We start from the raw sequence: 22882 nt of genomic DNA on the forward strand, positions 1-22882 counted from the left end.
ATTTTGAATTTTCACCAGAGACATTTGACTGATTTTTTGCTAGAACCATCTTGGTTTCCTAACATTATTGTGTTATTAAAGACTATAATAAGTGTAGAGTAAGATTAGCTACTAAAATCAGTTATTAGTATTAACAAATAAATAACATATATATTCATATATAATTATTTGGTAACTGATTTTATTTTAGTGTAAAAATAATATTTTTTTTTATTATTAAGGTGACGTAGGAAGGACAATGAGGCATACATGATGGGAATGGGCTGCAATAGCTCTATGGAATGATGGCTCCGATCCGTGAACTCCCACTAGCTCAACAACAACCTTAGCTTGGCCCTACCAAAATCACTGTTTGAAACATGAATTTAAATATAAATTATTTTTGAGATCAAGCTAATAAGTGTGTTGTGTGTACAATGCTGAATACATATTCTTGAGAGAGAGATAAAGATAGACATTGCTAGCTGAGATTTTACAAGAACCCACCAACGAACCAAACCGCTTTCTCTCTGCTCTGCCAATTTTTCAGGGGGGGCTCATGATGGAACATTGAACTAGTGCCCAAATAAACACCCAGAAAGAAAAAGTCACCAACTTTGTGTTATAGGGACCAGTGGGTTTTTGGTGTTACTAGCAATAGCAAAGGTAATAATTTGCAAGTGTTGAAAGCGAGAAATAAAGGGTACCCAAAAGAAGGAACAAACTCACAAACTCTGCTCTCACATGCTGTGATGCATGCACGTCTTCATCATCACCACTCACTCCCTCTTTGCATCTCTCCTAATTCTATTCTCTGATGGAGGTTACAGAGGTTTAAGCTAAGTTTTCTTCACCTTTCTGTACCAGTTTTTCAGTGAAGCTTTCGTCTTGCTTATTTAGTCATCGAATTCATGCTCGCTCATTCATGCCAGTGTCTTGGTGATATAAAAGCAAAGTATGCTGAATCGTCCATAGCAACAACGTAACTAGCTAGTGATCAGTGATGGCAGATTCTGAGAAACAAAAGAAGCTCACATCATCATCCTCATCATCTTCCTTCTTCAGCTCTTTCACATCAAAGGGAGTGTTCCAAGAAACAGAGAGCATGATGATGAGCCCAACCTCCATACTTGACAGCAAGCCATTCTCGGGCTTCAAGAAGAACCCCTTTTGGTCTGAAACCAGCAATAAGAACAACAAGAAGCGTTGTTGTTATTCTGAAAAGTTGGATTCAAAAGGCGTTGGTGTTGCCCTTCTTGATGAAACAGAAGAAGCAAGAATGGTGGTGTTTGGTTCACAGCTGAAGATTCAGATTCCTCCCTTAGCACCAGAAGGTGAGAGGGTGTTCAAAGGGTGTGTATCTGCCAGCGAGTTGGAACAGATGGAACTCTCTGAGGACTACACACGCGTGATTTGCCATGGTCCTAACCCAAGGACCACTCACATATTCGGTAACTGCATCATTCAGAGTACCCCTTCTGTCTCACCCAAGCTAGATCCTTCTCACTCCTTTCTCACTGTCTGCTTTCTCTGCAACAAGAATCTTGGGCATGGTAAAGACATCTACATGTACAGGTATGTCTAATGCTGATTACAACTACTGCTTTAGTTTACTGTGCCAAGTGATTTAGTTATTCAATCCATGTTCAGGGGTGAGAGAGCATTTTGCAGCAATGAATGCCGTTACCAGGGGATGCTGATGGAGGAAGCTGAAGACGCTGTTTATGGGACTTAGTTCCTCCCACCAAGTCCCAACTCTCAACCATCAATAATAATCAACTTCCTCTTCCATTTTCAGTTTTAATTTCTAGGTTGAAACTATATATATAGAAATTGTATCTGTAGAAAATAGAGTTGGAGGTTTGAATTAAAAGGTTAAGTTAGAGGTTATTTTTGTTGAAATCATGAATTAGGGGATTGCTTGGCTTGCCACAATTTTTGTCCTTCAATTCAAATATGGTAGTCATGATTATTGTGTTATACTCTTATCTATGGCTTCACCTTACACTCTAGTCTTTACTATCTTTGTTTATAAAGTATTCTACACTCTACAGTAATAATAAGGTGAATAACAAACAATATGATCACTCACATATACAACCAATGACATCATCTTCATTAGATTCTTTTCTTTTCAAATTGTTTGGTACCTTGCTAGATTTATGGTGGATGTTTATTTCGCTAGAAAAAAATTATAGGATGAGAGATAGTAGTCATATTATTAAGCAATAAACATTTCTCATTTATGTAGTAGCATATAGAACTGATTTAAAAAAAAGTATTAAACAAAAAAATATTAAATTATTAATTAATAATCTTCTTTTAGTGGTTAAGGATCTTTTTAAGAGGTCTTTAATTCAACATCCACTTAAAATATATTTTTGTATAAATATATAACATATACGTATAAAGAGTACAGATTAGTCGAGTAGATTTGAGTCTCAACTCGTACTTTATTTGACTCGCACAAAGACTCTATCTACTGCAAATCGAATCAGCAATCGAAATAGGATCAAATTGAATACCCACAAATAGAATATATGTTGTCACCCCTAACATTAACATTGTATAAATTAGAGTGAAAGAATACTGTCATTGCTTGAGAATATAGAACACTTGATGTAAGCTTTACGAGAGAACAGCTTACTGACTTTATTCAGTGGAATGATTCTGTGCCATTTTCTAAACAGACAAAAACTAACGTAAACTCGTAAAACGGTAAAAGGACCTGTTTTTGGTTGTTTAAACAAAAAAACTAAAGAAACAATAACTAGTAAATATTAGTTACCTTCTTTTGTTAATTTCCTTTCCCACTTGGGAGGTCAAGATAAATATAAAGCATAATCCTAAGTCTTATTTTTATTATTACTTATTTTCATTAACCGCATTATCCTTAAAGAGTTTACTAATGTTGGTCCAAAAATAAAATAAAATTAAGAAATATTAATGACTTACTATTAATTTCTCTCTCATTAAATAATTGCTTATGCTGATTTGGACCTCTTTGTGACAGTGATTTCAAACCCATCTCACAACCGGTTATTTCTTTTCTTTCGCAAGCCCAAGAGACTTTGAGCTAAATAGAAGGCCCTAGAACATACCCTTATCTTCTTATCATATTCATGGGTTCATATCGAAACTGAACTGAACTCAAATGGAAAAGAAACCAACGAAGAATACTAATAGGGAAAAAAAAAACAAAAAGAAAGGAAAAAGAACATCATGAACATCTTTGAAATTTGAACCTTAATTTAATTTAATACTGATAATAATGTCATCCGTATATATGTTATCTCTAATCCCCTTTTTGCCCTCCAAATTTCCCCTTTATTCCTTCACTTCTTTCTCCTCTTCCACACGCCCCGCTCATCCACCGCGATTCCGCCGGAGAACGCGTCGGAAACCCCCGGAGACTGAAATGTCCGTCACCGTTTCGAGGTCGGGGTCCTCTCTACGCCTTGGCAGCGACGATGCCGAGTCTTTATTGGGTTCCCGAACTGGTAAGCTTCTTCCACCGCGAAATTTCTGATTATACTCTTTTTATCGTGGAAATTCAGGTTAAAGTTATTCCTTGGTTCGAAAAGTTTCCGCCTTACGAAATTCGAGCTAGATTTTAGTATATTTCATGGCTAATTGATGATAGCATAGTGAAAAGAGGGAAGTTGATACTGTAGATAAAGTTTCTATGTGGTCGTTGAATGCAGTTCTTAGTTCAACCATTTCTGCCAACCAATATTAGTATTTAGATTATGCTGAATTTTAAGGATTAGCTGACACTGATCCGTTGATTGAATTGTTATGATTGCTTGTTTTAATTAGTATACTCTGCTTGTGCTTGTTTCTGCACGATTGATGCAGGTGCGGGAAAAGGGGATACATTAACAACCGAGACAGATCTGGAAGCTTGCTCCAATAGTAAAACAAGTGTTCCTAGAAAGAATAAATACCGTATGAGAAACATCACATTGTTTGGTGTAGACTTATCCCCGGATAACATCGCCGTCGCTATGGTATACTTTGTTCAAGGTGTTTTAGGCCTTGCAAGGCTGGCTGTCAACTTTTTTCTAAAGGATGATTTACATCTGGATCCTGCTGAGGTATGTCTTCTTAGTTGAAGGTGTAATCAATTAAGTTTGAGCCCTTGCTTGGATCAAATGTAGAAACAACACATGTATAGCATTTGCTTAAAATTCTAATCTTTGTTGGAGGGTGGTGGGATTGAATCAGTTTTACATTAATATTTCAAGGATCTAACAATTTCTATATATTCACTAGACAGCTGTGATTTCTGGTTTCTCTGCATTACCATGGCTTGTCAAACCTCTATACGGTTTTATTAGGTAAGTTCTAACTGCATCCTTATTTCCCTCCTACGTAAGTGGGCAATTCATTGTGTTTTCCTTTTTGTATATCTCCATGGGACTATATCTGTTAATTTTGCTCGCAGTGATTCTGTCCCCCTTTTTGGTTATCGAAGGAGGTCATACCTAGTTCTGTCTGGGTTGCTCGGTGCACTCTCATGGAGTTTGATGGCTACCATTGTTGAAAGCAAATATGGCGCTGCTTTTTGCACACTTATTGGATCTCTTTCTGTTGCCTTCTCAGACGTGGTGAGTAATTCCTGCTTAGTGATTTAAAGGTACCTTTTGTGGATTATTTATTACTTAGGAAAAGTACTTCTTATTCTGCTGTAGTTATCTACACTTTGTATGTTCCCGTATCAATAGGTATATCATGGTAAAGGACTTTGGGGACAGGAGTAACAACACGAAAAATTGTTTAGTGGGATAATTTAGAACTTTATATGACCTTAACAAGCCAACTTAGCCCTTAAAAAGATTGTTTTTGAACCAGATTTATTAAAAATATAATGCGAACTTTGTCACTGTGCTTCAAGAACGGAAACTAACTAACAACTGTAGTCATACTGTTAGCTCTGTTAATGTGCTTCAGGAACAAATACAACTTCACATCTCATAAACCCACCATTTCAGTCTCTTCTGTCCCAATGTTAGAAGCATTTTAGTTTGTCTCTGGTATTTTGGCTTTAGTGTTTTAGCATCTTCTATGAATTGAAAATTTCCGGAGAACTATGTCAGAAACTAAATTTATGTTTTAGGTTGTAGATTCAATGGTTGTGGAGAGGGCACGTGGTGAGTCACAAAGCACCTCGGGATCTCTTCAGTCTTTGTGTTGGGGTTCTTCAGCTTTTGGTGGAATTGTAAGCTCCTATTTCAGTGGGTCATTGGTGGATACTTATGGAGTAAGGTACTGAAAGAAGTGATTGAAGGCGCTTCTGTTTATTGATAGCAGTATACAATTTTTATTTTATGTTTTCCTAATAAGTATATAGTGTTCCAGGTTTGTTTTTGGTGTCACAGCATTGCTTCCACTGATAACATCTGCAGTTGCGGTTCTTGTAAAAGAACAACCTATGCTCAGTACAGTAAGAGGGAATAGTCTTCCTTTTGCCAGTTCTGAGTTTTTGGAAAGTTCAAAGCAGAACATTATTCAGCTGTGGGGTACTGTACGACAGCCTGGTGTCCTTCTTCCCACATTGTTTATTTTCTTGTGGCAAGCAACTCCACAGTCTGACTCTGCAATGTTCTTCTTTACGTATGTAAATATGATCATTATCCTTTGAACCTTAACTATCTGGAATGTGTTTTTTGTTGCTCTTGCTATTCTCTTGTCTGCACATGCCACTTTCTTTCATCTTGAATATTTTTGTTTACCCTTTTCAGCACGAATTCTCTTGGTTTTACCCCCGAGTTTTTAGGACGGGTCAAGCTTGTTACCTCCGTCGCATCTTTGCTTGGTGTTGGTCTTTATAACGGATTTCTGAAGAGTGTGCCTTTACGTAAAATATTCCTTGCAACTACCATTTTTGGTTCAGCTCTTGGGATGACCCAGGTTACTTTTATATTTCAAGAAATCTTTATATGTTGTTAATCTGAATTTTGAGAATACTGTTCTAAATATCTATACGTTGTCTTTAACCTCTCTTGTCAGGTTCTCCTGGTCACTGGATTAAACCGTAAGTTTGGAATAAGTGATGAGTGGTTTGCAATTGGGGATTCATTAATTCTCACTGTTTTAAGTCAGGTTATCATTATCTTCATTCATTAATTAGTTCCTGTGTGTTTATTCAAATAATGAAGTTTCATAAGTTTCGAATTTCGATTGTCTTTCGTTATTTGGTCTGGAAATCTGTTCTACGACTGCAGCTGAAGTCTAATATGGTTTAATGTAATTTTATATACTAAGGCTATTTGATCTTACTACTTGTGTATTTCAGGCTTCCTTCATGCCCGTTCTTGTTCTAGCAGCAAGGTTATGTCCTGAGGGAATGGAGGCGACCCTTTTTGCAACTCTGATGTCAGTATCTAACGGCGGGAGCGTTCTTGGGGGATTGATAGGGGCAGGCCTGACTCAAGTATTTGGAATTACCAAAGACAAATTTGATAACTTGGCGTCTCTGATAATCATTTGCAACCTCAGCTCATTATTACCCTTGCCTCTTCTTGGCCTCCTCCCCGGGGACAATCCTGATGAAAATCTGAAGGACAATAACGCCGATGTCGAGATGAAGTCTAATTGATTCTCGCGGTGGTTGTTTGCCACTGGCTTTGTTCATACACGCATACACACACGGAGTTTTGCATATAGCATGAAGATAAAGTTGCCACCCATATTCTCGTTTTGTTAGTTCACTGAGAACTAAATATGACTGATTTTGAGAGGGAAAAAAATAGCATTTCAAGTTCCTTGGGAATCACAATTCATATCACATTTCTTAACCAACCAACAAGTCTTCACTTCCGGTGCTATGGAGTGGCACAACAGTGCTTCTCACGACAAAGCGAAATTTGCTTCAGAAGTATTACGGGGTACCTAGCCTTTTAATTCCTTGTAGCTTGTAGTGTTTCTGTAGGATTTTTATTTTTCCCCTATAAAGTGAAATTTGATTCACAACATGTGCTGTATATAGTGAGTAGCCGTGTGCTGATGCTTATTTAACGTTCTCAACGACCCTCTCCCCCCCTCCCCTCCCCTCCCCCGGGGAAAAAAAGGGTGAAACAAATATACTCTACATAAAAGGATTCTCTAAGAAAGATGTATAGAAATTGAATTGGTCCGAGAGTTCAGAGTTCCTTAATCAGTTATCTTCATCTTCATGTAAAGTTAAGTTGATAATTCAGAGTTATTTAATAATAATTTAATCAAGGTAAAAAATTCAGATGTAGTTGACTTGACTTCACCTGAATTTTCATCTTTAATCAAATATATCAAATCATTTTATAATTTTCAAAGGGGAATGCTAGGTAAACAATGACTATTTTAAATATGAACAACTATCAAACAACAACAACAACAAAGCCTTGTCTCACTAAGTGGGGTCGGTTACATGAATCAAACGACGCTATTGTGCTCTGTCATGTATCATGTCTACAGAGAGACCGTTTACATGTAGATCTCGTTTGACCACCTCACGGATGGTCTTCTTAGGTCTTCTTCTGCCTTTCGCTCTTTGTCCATCTTCCATCTCATCCACCCTCCTGACTGGATGTTCTATCGGTCTTTTTCCCATATGTCCAAACCACCTAAGACGCGATTCAACCATCTTTTCCACAATGGGTGCTACTCCAACTCTCTCCCTTATATCTTCATTCCTTATTTTATCCAATCGCGTATGACCACTCATCCATCTCAACATCTTCATCTCTGCCACACTCAGCTTATGTTCGTGCTCCCCTTTAGCCGCCCAACACTCCGTACCATACAGCATAGCCGGTCTTATAGCGGTGCGATAGAATTTACCTTTAAGTTTTAAAGGCACTTTTTTGTCGCATATAAAACCAGATGCACTCCGCCATTTTGACAAACCTGCTTGGATCCTATGATTTACATCCTGTTCAATCTCTCCATTATCCTGTATGATGCACCCAAGATACTTAAAAGTTTTAACTTTTCGTAGGATGTTTTCTCCAATCTTCACCTCTATATTGGAGTTTTCCCTTTTCAGACTGAATTTACATTCCATATATTCCGTCTTGTTACGGCTTATGCGCAGACCATACACATCTAGAGCTTCTCTCCATAACTCCAACTTCTTATTTAGGTCTTCCCTTGACTCTCCCATAAGGACGATATCATCGGCAAAAAGCATGCACCATGGCACAGGCTCTTGGATGTGCTCTGTGAGTACTTCCAAGACTAATGTGAAAAGGTATGGACTTAAGGATGATCCCTGGTGTAATCCTATACCAATAGGGAATTCCTCTGTCACACCACCTTGAGTCTTCACACTAGTTGTGGCCCCATCATACATGTCTTTGATTGCCCGAATGTATGCGATCCTTACTCTCCTCTTTTCTAAAACCTTCCATAAGACCTCCCTTGGTACCCTATCATACGCTTTTTCCAAATCAATAAACACCATGTGCAGATCCCTTTTATTACTACGATACCTCTCCATCATCCTTCTTAATAGGTATATCGCTTCAGTGGTAGATCTGCCTGGCATAAATCCAAATTGGTTCTCTGTTACTTGTGTCTCTTTTCTCAACCTCCGTTCTATCACCCTTTCCCAAAACTTCATAGTATGACTCATAAGCTTAATCCCTCTATAGTTTTCGCAACTTTGTATATCCCCCTTATTCTTGTAGATAGGTACCAAGGTGCTCTTTCTCCACTCATCAGACATCTTCTTTGACCTTAAAATCTCATTAAAAAGCTTGGTTAACCAGTTGATGCCTTTTCCTCCAAGACCCTTCCAAACCTCAATCGGGATATTATCAGGTCCTACTGCCCTGCTATTTTTCATCTGCTTTAGAGCCTCTTTTACCTCGAAGTCTCGAATCCTTCGATAGTAGTCAAAGTTTTGATCTTCTTCCCTTGTGCATAATCGACCAAGGCTCGGAAGAGTCTTCTGTCCCTCATTAAATAACTCGTAGAAGTAGCTCTTCCACCTTTCATTAATCTTCTCCTCTTGAGCCAACACCTCTCCATCCTTATCTTTTATGCACTTAACCTGATCCAAATCTCTCGTTCTTCTTTCCCGACTCTTTGCGATTCTATATATACATTTTTCTCCTTCTTTCGTGCCCAAAGACTGGTAGAGACCCTCATATGCTCTTGTCCTTGCTTCACTTACAGCCACTTTTGTCTCTTTCTTAGCCGCCTTATATTTTTTCCAGTTATCTGCATTGCGGCATAAAGACCACTCTTTAAAGCATTCCCTTTTTATCTTTATCTTTTCTTGTATACTCGCATTCCACCACCAGGACTCCTTGTCTCTTGGTCCTATTCCTTTAGATTCACCAAAACTTTCTTTTACTGTTCTTCTAATAACTTCTGCCATCTCCCTCCACATCTCTTCCGCGCTTCCATTCCCATCCCACTTTGCCTCTTCTCCTACCCGTCTTAGGAAGCTTCTTTGTTCCTCACCTTTCATCCGCCACCACCTCGTCCTTGGGTTCTTCGTATGATGTCTTTTCCTCAACTTTTGCTCAACGCGAAAATCCATGACGAGCACCCTATGTTGTGTTGTCAAACTCTCTCCCGGGATAATTTTACAGTTAATGCAAAATTTCCGGTCGACTCTCCTCAACAAGAAGAAGTCGATTTGAGAGCTTGTCATGCCATTCTTATAGGTTATAAGATGTTCGTCTCTCTTTTTAAAACATGTATTTGCGATGAGAAGATCAAAAGTTGAGGAAAAGTCCAAAATAGTTTTACCCTCGGCATTGATCACCCCGAAACCATGGCCTCCGTGAATACTCTCATATCCAGTCACTTCTCTCCCAACATGGCCATTTAAATCTCCTCCTAAAAAAATCTTATCTCCCAAATGTATGCCTTGAACCAAACTCTCTAGATCCTCCCAAAACCTTATCTTGTGTTGTTCGTCCGAACCCACTTGCGGTGCATAGGCGCTAATCACATGGAAAGCACCTCCCTCCACCACAAGTTTGATAGAGATGATCCGATCTCCCACCCTCTTGACATCCACTACGTCCTTCTTCCACTGCTTATCTACAATTATTCCAACCCCATTCCTATTCTTCACCTTTCCTGTATACCAAAGTTTGAAACCAGAAGTATCCAACTCCCTAGCCTTTGCACCAACCCATTTCGTTTCTTGTAGGCACATAATGTTAATCTTCCTCCTTGTCATGGTGTCCACCACCTCCATGGATTTTCCTGTTAGAGTGCCTATGTTCCATGTCCCAAATCTCAACCTTCTGTCGCTTCGACCTTTATCTTTTCCTTTGTGAACTAGCTTATTTACCCTCGTCCGTTCACGAAAACGCGAGAACCCTTGCTCATTTAACACTACATCCGGGCACCGATGCAGCGGCTCTTGCTTCGACACCGTACTCGAGCCATACGGCGCGTTGCTTCCGGGCAACGACCTAGCTTTAGCGCAATAATGTTTTTGATTCATGTCATGGGGGTTCGGCTATATTTTTATGTTGGTTGCCGAAGACCTAACACAACCCTCCTCCTTTATCCGGGCTTGGGACCGGCTATGTACCACAAGTGTAACATAGGCGGAGTTATATGAATAACTACCAATCAAATAAAAATACATTACACCCTAATTTAATGCTACTAATTAAATTTACATTTTTAACCCTATTAATTCACATTGTTTACACATTGTTCAAAAATATTGTTAGTTATCTATATTTTTCCATTTTCAAATGAATTTCGCTGGGGAGCCAATGGAATATTTGTACAATGTGTACAATGGATTATTTCTTTAGTCCAATATGAGTTAAAAAATAAACATCTAGAATAAAATACTACTAATTTCTCAAATAGAATACACTCATACTATCTAGAATAACCATTCAGATACCAGGGATAATAAACATAAGATATTCTACTGAATCGAATATTCCTAAACTTCCATTGTACACATCGTATAGATACTCCATTGGCTCCCTATATTTCTTCTTTTCAAATAACTTCACATTAATACAATTTTAGTATTATAAGTGAGTATTTATCTTTTCTGTTTTAGTTTCATTCCTACTTTCAATTAAAACTTTTGTGTCGGGAAGAATTAGTTGTTAAAACTTTTTAAAATTGTGTCCAACTGGTTGGTTGTTAATATGGCTTTCTTGCAACATTTTCTCGTCCATATTCTCTTTCCTATATTAAAACAGAACATATATAAAATGAGATAAAAATATAGAGCCAAGGAACCAAATGGAAATTATTTATGGAATACGAACAACTGTTTCCTAATCCCCTATCCAAACAAACTTTAACAACCGTTATATATGTTATTCTGATCGAACAATAATAATACAATACAATGCACGATTTACACGAACTCTTAGACGGTATCCTTTTGTCGTGTTTATGTTATAATATGTTTGGTGAAAGATAAAAAGATGGCGAGGAATATGCACCCAACTTTGTGATGAAACAATAAGATGACAAAAAATAAAAGAAAAGTAGATGAAATTGTATATCTAAAATGTGGAGAAGGAAGAGAAGGGAAGTTAATTAAGCGCACGTAGTTTTGGATATGACGGCTTTCATTGGTTCTCATGTGGCGGGTGGTGGATGTTACAGTCAGTGTTGCACTTGCACATGGTGGGTCTCATTCTGCTTTGTCATTCTCCACTCTCTCTTCACATCTTGGGTCCTACTTCCAAGCCATGCCATTCTTGCTTCAACATTATTCACATATGTGTTACCATTATCACCATCATTAGCCTAAACAAAATAATGCACTATCTTCTTGCAACATATATATATTTACCATGCATGCATGGTGTTCTAATTTCACAACTAGCATTGAGTCTCTGTATCTGCATGCATGATCCTATTTTTATTCATCCATCTAATAGTGTTTTAATGACAATGTAATTTCATACAAATAGAATATCAACTGGATATATAGATGAAAGAAAAAGGAAAATGTTATGGATATAACATAAATTCTTATATATCTTAAAGAAAAAGGCATTGCCTCTTTTTATTTTTTTGTATTCAAATTCAAAAGACCCCAATGAGATATATAACATGTTTAATATCCTTATTGATGGGGAAATGCCAGCTGTAGAAATCCCATCTTCTAGGGTTAGCCAAGTTGTAATAATGTGGCATTTATTTTCAGATTATTATTATTAGAAAAAGTATATGAACCAACTCCAAATCAGCCAAAAATAAAACAACTTAATTAATTATAAATATAGTAATTAGTTCTATTTATTTATGATTTAAAATATTGGTTATTAAATGTTTCACGACATTTAAATTAGGAGAAGATACGTTTAGTATCATTGCAATGTGAATCACGAAAATTGATTCAATTAGCTTTCGTTTCTTCACCTTCATTCTCTCTCCAAATGCCTAAAACATGATAAATCAAAAAACAGATTTAGAATCATCCAATTTACAAAAAAAAAAACATTCTAATACCTAGCATAAACACCATCTTTGTAGAAATTTTGGATTTATGAGAGCCATTTGGACCATCTTGGTTCCTAGCATTATTATTATTATTATTATTATTATTATTATTATTATTATTATTATTATTATGCAACTGTATGATGGGCCAAAGGATTCTGATGATGCGTCAAATCATAAGAACTAATAATGCCACCAATACACAAGATAATATCTTCTTAGATCTTTTGAGTTTGTAGTTATGCTTAATATACATGTTTATGTATATAGATAACGATGGATTCAATTTGAACTACATATATACTATGTATGCATGAATAATTAAGCAAGCATTTCAGTTCTTCTCTATATAAATCAATTAACTACTATTAATTATGTCGTTACTTAGGTTGTTTCATACAGCTTCGTTAGTTTATTTTACTTTTTAGGTATTGCCAGTTGAGATTCCTCACATATGATTGAATATGGTTACTAATACCCATAAATAATATTTCAGATAATAATTAGCGACAGATTGACAATAATAACAAAATGATCACGAATGCCCTAATAAAATAGTTGTAGGTATGTGCCCCACTACTGATGAACCTTAAGAAAAGGAAAATAAATGTTCTGACTTAATTAATAGTTTCATCACCACCTAGATTTTTGGTCATTTCTTTATTGTTGTTATCTACGGACTATTATTCACAATATATGTAAGATGCCCCCACATAATAAAGTAAATCACTGATACACAGTTATAGAACCAATAATGTCTAAAAGGTCATTTGGATTTTGTTCTGAATTCGATGAAGCTATTGGTTCAATAAATCTCATTGGTCAGTGAAAGATGATAACCGTTTTCGAAGACCTTTTCTTTAATTTAATGTCAGGAGTCATGGCTTGCCACACAAGACTTTTGTAAAAAATAAAATTAAAGATAAATTATTAAATTAATCTCTTATATTTAAAGTAATTTTGTTTTAATTTTTAAATTTTAAAGTATTTTATTTGAATTCAAAAAAAATTTATTTAGTTTTAATATAGTTCTACTGTGATGTCAAAGTTAAATAATTAACAGAATGTTCTACATAACAGCAGTACAAGAACAACATCGATAATTTGGAGAACAAGTACATTTATTTATCATTCTTTTTAGTTCGATAGAAAATCTTTCATTTAAATTGTAAAAAGAATGATAAATAAATGTACTTCTTATCCAAATTATCGATCTTGTTCTTGTACTGCTGTCATGTAGGATATTCTGTTATTTATTTAACTTTGACTTCACGGTGGAACTATATTAAAGCTAAATGAAACTTTTTTAGATTCAAATAAGACGTTTTAAATCTTAAAGACCAAAACAAAATTACACCTAAACATAAGGACCAAATTAATACTTTATCCTTGTTACGGTGGGTAACCGGAGATTGATGGGCTGGATGGAGTTAGTTGGCCCAAATGTGTGAGGGTGGAGGATTCCGAATGGATCTGCAACTCGGGAGGCTTCGTCCGACTTGTTTGTGCGAGGAGATGGGGGTAGTACCTGCAAAGACACTCCGATGCCTAAGTTAGCAAGAGTGTGAGCAGGTCTAGAGAGTATTGGACTTAGAGATACCTGAGGGGTGTCAGTGTATTTATAGTGGTGAACCAATAACCACCGTTGGAGTAGTGCCATATTTTTAGGGTGTTAACCGTCCCATTATCTTAGGGAGGTTAAGATATGACTCGTGGAAGTGGTTAGAGAGATTCTAGGGGCAGTTACTCATTGAAATGAGTGTTTATCCGCCAGTTAATCTCGTGCCCGACTTCTTTGGAACAGGTCGTGGTGAGTACCGACTTCATAGGATGAAGATTGGTACCGGTGAGGCCCAACCCTTTGGATTAGGTCTTTTGCTTGATCCTGTGCCTTTATTATTAGGCCAGGGTATGAACAGTGCCCCTACTCGAGCCCAATTTTTTCAAGATTTGGGTTCGAGTATTCTGCTCGGGGTCGTAGCCGACTTGTTGGAGGACCGACATGATTTTCTGAAACCGACGTGACTTTCCGTGTCCTTTTGGTTCTGACAGTTACGTCTAATCAAGCGTCGTGTCCGTTAGGGATGTGCGTAGGTCTTGATAACGGTGCATTCTCATTAATGACTGCCCCGCTTTTACCATTATGTCCCTTAGCACGTTTATAAATACTTTCGCTCTTTTTTATTTTTTCGTTTCTACAATTTTTCAAATTTCTTCTTTCTTCGTTCGTGCTGAATTCTTGTGTTTCGGAGACTTCTGCTTCTTCCAACCTTCATTTTTGGATAAAGGTTAGCTTTTCTTCTTTCGTAACATGCTTTGTGTTTGCATGCTTTTATTTTGTAGATAGATAGGTTGGTTTGTAGACTTTGGTTCCGTATCTCCTCCCTTTAAAGACCGTGTTTTTTATTTTCCTTTTCTTTTTCTTTTGTAGGTTTTTGTCACCCTTTATAAGAAAAAGAAAATGGCTTCCGTAGATGTTCTTTTTCAATGGGTTGATGTCACGGTCCTAGGGGAGGAACCCTTGGTTGACGCCGAGTTTATCACCCACCTTCGTACTCACCACAGAATTTGTACTTCTGAGGAGGACGAGCCAAAGTATGAGTTGGTAGTCCCGGGTCCAGAAGACCGGGTTTGTTTTGGGAGGGCCAATGAGGCGGCCCCTCATTTTTTCTTTATGTATGAATGTATGATCACCCGTTTGGGTGTTTTTCTTCCGTTTTCTGAATTTGAAATGGCTGTTTTACGCCACTGTCGAGTTGCCCCTACCCAGCTTCACCCCAATTCTTGGGGTTTTCTGAAAATTTACCAATTTATAAGTCACGCTTTGGACTTTCCGACCTCTTTGAGGATTTTCTTTTATCTTTTCCACATGACTAAGCCCTTCAGTGGACTAAATAACAAGCAGCAATGGGTGTCTTTTCGAGCCATACAAGGTCGGAGAATTTTCACCCTTTTTGACGAATCCTTCCACGACTTCAAAAATTATTTTTTCAAAGTACAAGCTGTAGAGGGTCACCACCCCTTTTTCTTGGATGAGAATTCTTCCCCTCGCTTTCCCCTCTATTAGTTGGAGGCCTCCCCCTGTGAGAAGTACGGTCTGGACGACCTGGATGAGGTAGAGGCGGCCATTGTGGGGTTTTTCCGAGAAGTGTGGGGGAGGGCCCCATACTTGGATACTAGAAAATTCCTCCAGGGATCGCCGACCTTTGTTCGGTCGCAACTAGGTAGTTTTTATATATGTATATACATTTCTTATTTTCGACTTGTATCTGCCGACTTGAGGTTTGCCGACTTGTAATTTTTGCTAATTGTTTCTTTTGCAGATATGGCAAGGAAGAATGCTCAGGAATCTTACCAAAGAGTTCAGGAGGCTAAGGCAAAATCTCGGGCTAGGACTGGTGGTACCAGGGCGATCATCTCTCCTCCTCCTCCTCCTCCTCCTCCTCCTCAGACTATGGGGACTCCTTCCCAGCCCATTGTAATTTCTTCTTCAGCTTTGTCTCGGCCGCTCCCCTCCGCCCGACTTCTTTCTGAGCCAGAGAAAAAGAAGCGCAAGACTTTAGAGTCTGGCTCTTCTTTTGATGGTGGGGTTAAGGCGGATGCTCTTGCATTCGTCCGAAAGAACATTTATCCTCATATAAGTATGGATGATGTCTCTGTTCGGAACCACCTTACCACTCTGGCTGAGGAGAGTTTTAGGGCGGCGGGTGTTTGTGGCAAGCTCTTGGATATTTTTGAGAAGACTCCTCTCAGCTCTTTGGGGTTAACCTCGAAAGTTGAAGAGCTGGAGGGAAGGCTTCTTTCTTATCAAGAGCATGAGAGGGAGTTGAAGGAGGAGGTCGCCAAGCTGAGGGCAGAGAGGGATAGCCTTCGGGAGAAGGAGAGTAAGCTACAAGCTCAATGCAATATGGAGGCGGGTTTGAGGAAAGCAGCACAGGAGAGTTATCAGAGTTTATTTCAAGATCTTGTGTCTGTGAAAAAGGATTTGCTGAACTCTCGAAATGCGTATGCCGAGTTAGAGGACTCTGTCGCTGATGGTGCCGAGGAGGCTTGGAGGATTTTCAAGGAACAGGTCGGAGTTATTGCTCCTGACTTGGATCTTTCTCCTTTAGATCCAGACAAAGTCGTCATTGATGGTGCTATTGTGGATCCTCCTGCCCCCGTAATCGTTTCTGAGTCAGAATTGAAGACTCGGGGGCAGAGGATTATTGAGTCCCCTCCTCGTTCCAAGGACGCTTTGAGTTCTTCTGTTGTTCCTCCGACTTCCTCTTCATCTCCCGTGGTTGCCTCTCTTCCTGATCCTGGTGGTGCTCTTCCTGACTCTGGTGGTAGTGATCCGTCTACTCTTCTGCAGAAATGACTTTTTATGGCTATATGGGGGCTCGGCCTGTGAGTCCCCCCTTTTTTAAACTCTTTATATGTTGTTTGTTGGTGGTGTTTGGACAATTTCTTTTGGCTTTTTAAGGCCGTAAACAAAATATTTAAAAAGTACCCTTTTTAATAAGGGTTTTAAATTAACAAAATAAATACCCTTTTTTGGATAAGGGTTTAAGTTACCTTATGCGTGTATGCTTTTCTGATTTTGATTTTTCGAAGTCCCCTTGATCTTTTTCTGAAAACCTTTCTCTTTGGCTTGTCTGTTTTTCTGAGCCCTTTTGTTTAAGGACTTTTTGACAGCCTTTAATCTCTTTTTGTTATCCCTTATACTCAAATTTGTTTTATTGAGTTCTTATGACTTAGGTTATTTTTGCGATTCGTTTTCTTTTGTACTCGGTTTTTTCCTTTCGACTTATGAGTCGGGATGTTTTCGAGTTTTTTACGATCAACTTTTATAACCTCATTACACCGACTTGTACCTCGTCGTTTTATCCTGACGACCATCTAGGTCGGTTCATGGGATTTTCACGTTTTGTCAAGCTTAAGTCGGCGCGTTTCGTAGAAAGACTTAGAAAATAGAAAGGAGTTTATAAGAGATATTGTAAATGAAAAAAGATCTTTATTGATTGGGAAGGTACCTTCTTGCTACTAAGGGTTTTTAATAGCCTTTTTTCCCTTAGCCTCTACTATGATGCCTCGTTAAAAACCCTTCTCCAGAAAAAACCCTTTGATTTTGGGAAAAAATCAGAAAGTTGGGAAAAGAGTACATCAGGGAGTAGAGTTCGCTTTTTAACTATAGTACCTTTTCATATTACAAGCATGCCACGACCTTGGGAACTCAGTGCCGTTCAGGTCGGTCACTTTGTAACAACCTTTTCCTAAGACTTCTTTGACTTTGTAAGGTCCCTTCCAATTAGCAGCGAGTTTTTCTTCCCCTGATTTGCTGACTCCAATGTCGTTTCTGATTAAGACCAAGTCATTCGGGGCAAATGTTCTTCGAATGACTTTTTTGTTGTATCTTGTAGTCAACCTTTGCTTCAATGCTGCTTCTCTTATCTGGGCATCTTCTCGGACTTCGGGGAGCAAGTCGAGCTCCTCTTTGTGCCCTTGTATGTTTCCGATCTTGTCATGGAGAATTACCCTTGGGCTTTGTTCATTGATTTCTACTAGTATCATTGCTTCTACGCCATAGACTAGTCGGAAGGGCGTTTCTCCAGTGGCGGATTGGGGCGTTGTCCTGTAAGCCCATAGTACTTGGGGGAGCTCTTCAGCCCAGACTCCTTTTGCTTCTTGTAATCTTTTCTTTAGCCCTGCCAGTATGACTTTGTTGGCTGCCTCGGCTTGCCCATTGGCTTGCGGGTGCTCCACCGAGGTGAACTGGTGTTTGATTTTCATACTGGCTACTAAGCTTCTGAAGGTAGAATCAGTGAATTGGGTTCCATTATCTGTAGTAATGGAATGAGGTATCCCATATCTTGTGATGATATTTTTGTAGAGGAACCTCCGACTTCTTTGAGCGGTGATGGTGGCCAATGGTTCTGCTTCTATCCACTTTGTGAAGTAATCTATTCCCACGATCAGGTATTTGACTTGTCCTGGCGCTTGGGGAAAAGGACCTAACAAATCCATTCCCCATTTTGCAAAGGGCCATGGAGAAGTGATACTGATGAGCTCTTCTGGTGGAGCCACGTGAAAATTTGCATGCATCTGACATGGTTGACACTTTTTCACAAATTCTGTGGCATCTTTCTACAAGGTCGGCCAGTAGAATCCAGCTCGGATTACTTTCCTGGCTAGTGACCTTGCTCCGAGATGGTTTCCGCAGATCCCACTATGTACTTCCTCAAATACCTCGGCAGTTCTTGAGGTCGGTACACACTTTAATAATGGTGTTGGTATCCCCCTTCTGTAGAGAATATTTCTCACCAAGGTGTAGTGTTGTGCTTCCCTTCGGATCTTTTTAGCCTCTTTCTCCTCTTTAGGGAGGATGTCGAATTTTATGTATTCGACCAAGGGGTTCATCCATCTGAGGTTTAAACCGACTACCTCAAGTACTTCTTGTTTGTCTTCTATTTTTACTACTGAGGGTTCCTGGAGGGTTTCTTGGATCAGGCTTCTGTTGTTCCCTCCTGGCTTGGTACTTGCTAACTTGGATAGGGCGTCCGCTCTGCTGTTCAGATCCCGAGTTATGTGTTTAACCTCGGTTTCTGCAAAGCGCCCAAGGTGCTCCAGAGTTTTCTCCAAGTACCTCTTCATATTTGGGTCCTTTGCCTGATACTCTCCGCTTATCTGGGAGGTCACCACTTGTGAGTCGCTGTATATCATCACCTTTGTAGCACCGACTTCTTCTGCCAGCTTTAATCCAGTAATCAAAGCTTCATACTCTGCCTGATTATTTGAAGCTGGAAATTCAAATTTTAGGGAAACCTCTATCTGGGTTCCTCTTTCATCTACCAATATTATGCCTGCACCGCTTCCTGTTTTGTTGGAGGATCCGTCTACATAGAGTTTCCATGTAGTTGGTTTTTTCTCCTGATCCCCTGCGTATTCTGCAACGAAGTCGGCGAGGCATTGGGCTTTGATCGCCGTCCGAGTTTCATATCTTAAGTCGAACTCAGAGAGCTCTATTGCCCATTGAACCATTCTCCCTGCAACATCCGTCTTTTGGAGGATTTGCTTCATGGGTTGGTTCGTACGGACTCTTATTGTGTGAGCCTGAAAGTAAGGTCGTAGCCTTCGTGAGGCTATTACTAAGGAGTAGGTAAACTTCTCTAGTTTGTGGTATCTTAGCTCAGGGCCTTGTAGAACTTTACTGATGAAATAAACTGGATGTTGTCCGACCTCATCTTCTCTTATCAGGGCTGATGAGACAGCCTTGTCCGCTACGGATAAGTACAGGACGAGGTCTTTTCCAGATACTGGTCGGGTCAGAATAGGAGGTTAGCTTAAAAACTTTTTGAACTCCTGGAACGCCTCCTCGCATTCAGGAGTCCATTCAAACTGACATCCCTTTCTCAATAAGGAGAACAGTGGAAGGGATTTTAGTGCCGATCCTGCCAAAAATCTGGAGAGGGCTGCAAGTCGGCCATTCAGCTGCTGGACTTCTCTCAAACAAGTCAGGCTTTTCATCTCTAGGATGGCTCTACACTTATCAGGATTGGCTTCGATCCCTCTTTGTGTTAGCATAAATCCTAGAAATTTCCCTGCCTCCACCACGAAGGCGCACTTTGCGGGATTTAGTCTCATCCCGTGCAGCCTTATGGTGTCAAAGACTTGTGAGAGGTCTGACAAGAGGTCGACTTCTTTCTTGGTCTTTACCAGCATGTCGTCGACGTATACTTCCATTAGACTCCCAAGGTGAGAGGAAAACACTTTATTCATCAACCTTTGATATGTGGCTCCTGCATTCTTCAATCCGAATGGCATGACCACGTAGCAGAAATTAGCTCTGGGTGTGATGAATGATGTTTTCTCCTGGTCTGGCTCATACATTGGGATTTGATTATATCCCGAGTAGGCGTCCATAAATGATAAGTATTGATACCCCGAGCTGGAGTCCACTAGGGTATCAATACTTGGCAGTGGATAAGGGTCTTTGGGACATGCCTTATTTAAGTCAGTATAGTCGACACACATTCTCCATTTGCCATTTTGTTTTTTGACTAGCACTACATTGGCTAGCCATGTTGGGTACTTGACTTCTCTGATGAAACCAGCTTCCAGGAGCGCCTGTACTTGTTCTTCTACTATTAGGGCTCGTTCTGGGCCGAGCTTGCGTCTTCTTTGCTGTACAGGTCGGGATCCCGTATAAACTGAGAGTTTGTGGGACATGAGCTCGGGGTCTATCCCAGGCATGTCAGAGGCCTTCCAGGCGAAGAGGTCGGAGTTATCTCTTAGGAGCTTAGTCAATCCTTGTTTTAGAGTTTCCCCTAGGTTGGCTCCTATATGAGTATTTTTCCCTTCCTCTTTACCGACCTGTATCTCCTTGGTTTTTCCTCCCGGTTGTGGTCGCAGCTCTTCTCTGGCCCTTGCACCGCCGAGCTCTATTGTGTGGACTTCTCTGCCCTTTCCCTTCAGATTTAGGCGTTCATTGTAGCATTTCCTTGCCAACTTTTGATCTCCTCTTACCGTTGCTATCCCTGCTGAGGTCGGGAATTTCATGCAAAGGTGGAGAGTGGATACCATGGCTCCGAGTCGATTAAGGGTAGCTCTGCTGATTAAAGCGTTGTATGCTGACCCCACATCAATGACTATGAAGTCTATACTCAGAGTCTTTGATTTTTCCCCTTTTCCAAAGGTGGTGTGGAGGGGCAAAAATCCCAGTGGTTTTATTGGCGTGTCCCCTAATCCGTATAGGGTGTCGGGGTAGGCTCTTAATTCTTTCTCATCCAACCATAGCTTGTCAAAAACGGGCTTAAAAAGGATGTCCGCTGAGCTTCCTTGGTCTATTAGGGTTCTGTGGAGATGGGCATTCGCCAGGATCATAGTTATTACTACTGGATCATCGTGTCCAGGGATTATTCCTTGCCCATCTTCTTTTGTGAATGAAATGGTAGGGAGGTCGGATGACTCTTCTCCGACCTGGTAGACTCTTTTGAGATGTCTTTTGCGAGAGGATTTGGTGAGTTCCCCTCCCGCGAACCCTCCTGAGATCATATGGATATGTCTCTCTGGAGTCTACGGCGGTGGGTCTCTTCTATCCATATCGTCTCGCTTTCTCTTTCCATGACCGTCCGACCTTTCTATGAGATATCTATCAAGCCGACCTTCTCTAGCCAGCTTTTCTATCACATTTTTAAGGTCTTAACAGTCGTTTGTGGAGTGACCATATATTTTATGGTACTCACAGTAATCGCTGCGGCTCCCCCCTTTTTTATTTTTAATGGGTCTAGGGGGTGGCAGTCTTTCAGTGTTACAAATCTCTCTGTATACATCCACTATAGAAATTTTCAGGGGAGTATAAGAGTGGTATTTTCTTGGTCTCTCGAGGCCGAGTTCTTCCTTTTTCTTGGTTTCCCTTTCCCTCTCTTTTGTTGAGGGAGGGAGCCCAGGTCGCCAACTCAGGTCTCTCAACTTAGCATTTTTCCTCCATATTGATGTACTTTTCAGCTCTTTCCTGTACATCACTTAGAGAAACGGGGTGTCTTTTAGATATGGATTGTGAGAAGGGACCTTCTCTGAGTCCATTGACTAACCCCATTATGACTGCCTCTGTGGGCAGGTCTTGAATCTCTAAACATGCTTTATTGAACCTTTTCATATAGGCTCGTAAGGATTCTCCGACCTCCTGTTTTATTCCCAGGAGGCTCGGTGCATGTTTCACTTTGTCTTTCTGGATAGAGAACCTCATCAAAAACTTCCTTGAGAGGTCTTCAAAACTAGTAACCGACCTCGGGGGGAGGCTATCGAACCACTTCATCGCTGCTTTCGATAGAGTGGTCGGGAAAGCTTTGCATCGCGTAGCGTCGGAAGCATTGGCTAGGTACATCCGACTTTTGAAATTGCTCAGGTGATGCTTTGGATCCGTGGTTCTGTCATAGAGGTCCATATTGGGGCTTTTGAAGTTCCTCAGAACTTTTGCCCTCATTATGTCCTCGTTGAAAGGATCCTCCCCTCCTAAGGGCGGCTCTTCTCGTTCGTCACGAGAGTTGCGACCTTTGAGGGAGGATTCTAACTTTAAGAGTTTTCTTTCTAACTCTTTTCGTCGTTCCATCTCCTCTTTTAGGTTCTTTTCAGTTTCCTTTTGTCGCTCCCGTTCTTGTTCTAATTGTTCCAGGCGACTGTGGACTAATCCCATGAGTTCAGTTACATGGGATGGTCCCTCTTTCTCTGATTCGCGCCCTTCTGAAGAGTTTACCTTCGGGTTTTTTACTCCGAAGGTACCTTCCCTGTGTTGATCATTAATTTCCTGGTGGAGGGTGAAGTCCGCATCGTTATTGCCTGTGTCCAGATTCTCTTGCTCAGAATCTGTCTCCACATGACCTTCTTCGTGGGATCTGTCCGCCATTAGTGGTTGATCTCTCGGGTCCCCAGCAACGGCGCCAATGTTACGGTGGGTAACCGGAGATTGATGGGCTGGATGGAGTTGGTT

The 22882-nt window shown here is 39.9% G+C and overlaps 2 protein-coding genes across 2 annotated transcripts; both read left to right on the top strand.

Annotated features, from left to right (window-relative positions):
• Window positions 1-389: 389 nt before the first annotated feature.
• On the top strand, window positions 390-1959 carry LOC130951252 (FCS-Like Zinc finger 8). The gene is made up of 2 exons (XM_057879896.1): window positions 390-1554; window positions 1630-1959. Exons 1-2 carry the CDS (start codon window positions 983-985, stop codon window positions 1712-1714), a joined length of 657 nt encoding a protein of 218 aa, XP_057735879.1. The 5' UTR covers window positions 390-982; the 3' UTR covers window positions 1715-1959.
• Window positions 1960-3088: 1129 nt separating this feature from the next.
• LOC130951312 (folate-biopterin transporter 1, chloroplastic) lies at window positions 3089-6954 on the top strand. The gene is made up of 9 exons (XM_057879965.1): window positions 3089-3479; window positions 3838-4076; window positions 4255-4319; window positions 4427-4589; window positions 5099-5247; window positions 5341-5595; window positions 5724-5892; window positions 5992-6084; window positions 6278-6954. Exons 1-9 carry the CDS (start codon window positions 3251-3253, stop codon window positions 6578-6580), a joined length of 1665 nt encoding a protein of 554 aa, XP_057735948.1. The 5' UTR covers window positions 3089-3250; the 3' UTR covers window positions 6581-6954.
• Window positions 6955-22882: the final 15928 nt, after the last annotated feature.

Source organism: Arachis stenosperma, chromosome 9 (genome assembly GCF_014773155.1).
Source record: "Arachis stenosperma cultivar V10309 chromosome 9, arast.V10309.gnm1.PFL2, whole genome shotgun sequence".
NCBI classification, from domain to species: Eukaryota; Viridiplantae; Streptophyta; class Magnoliopsida; order Fabales; family Fabaceae; genus Arachis; species Arachis stenosperma.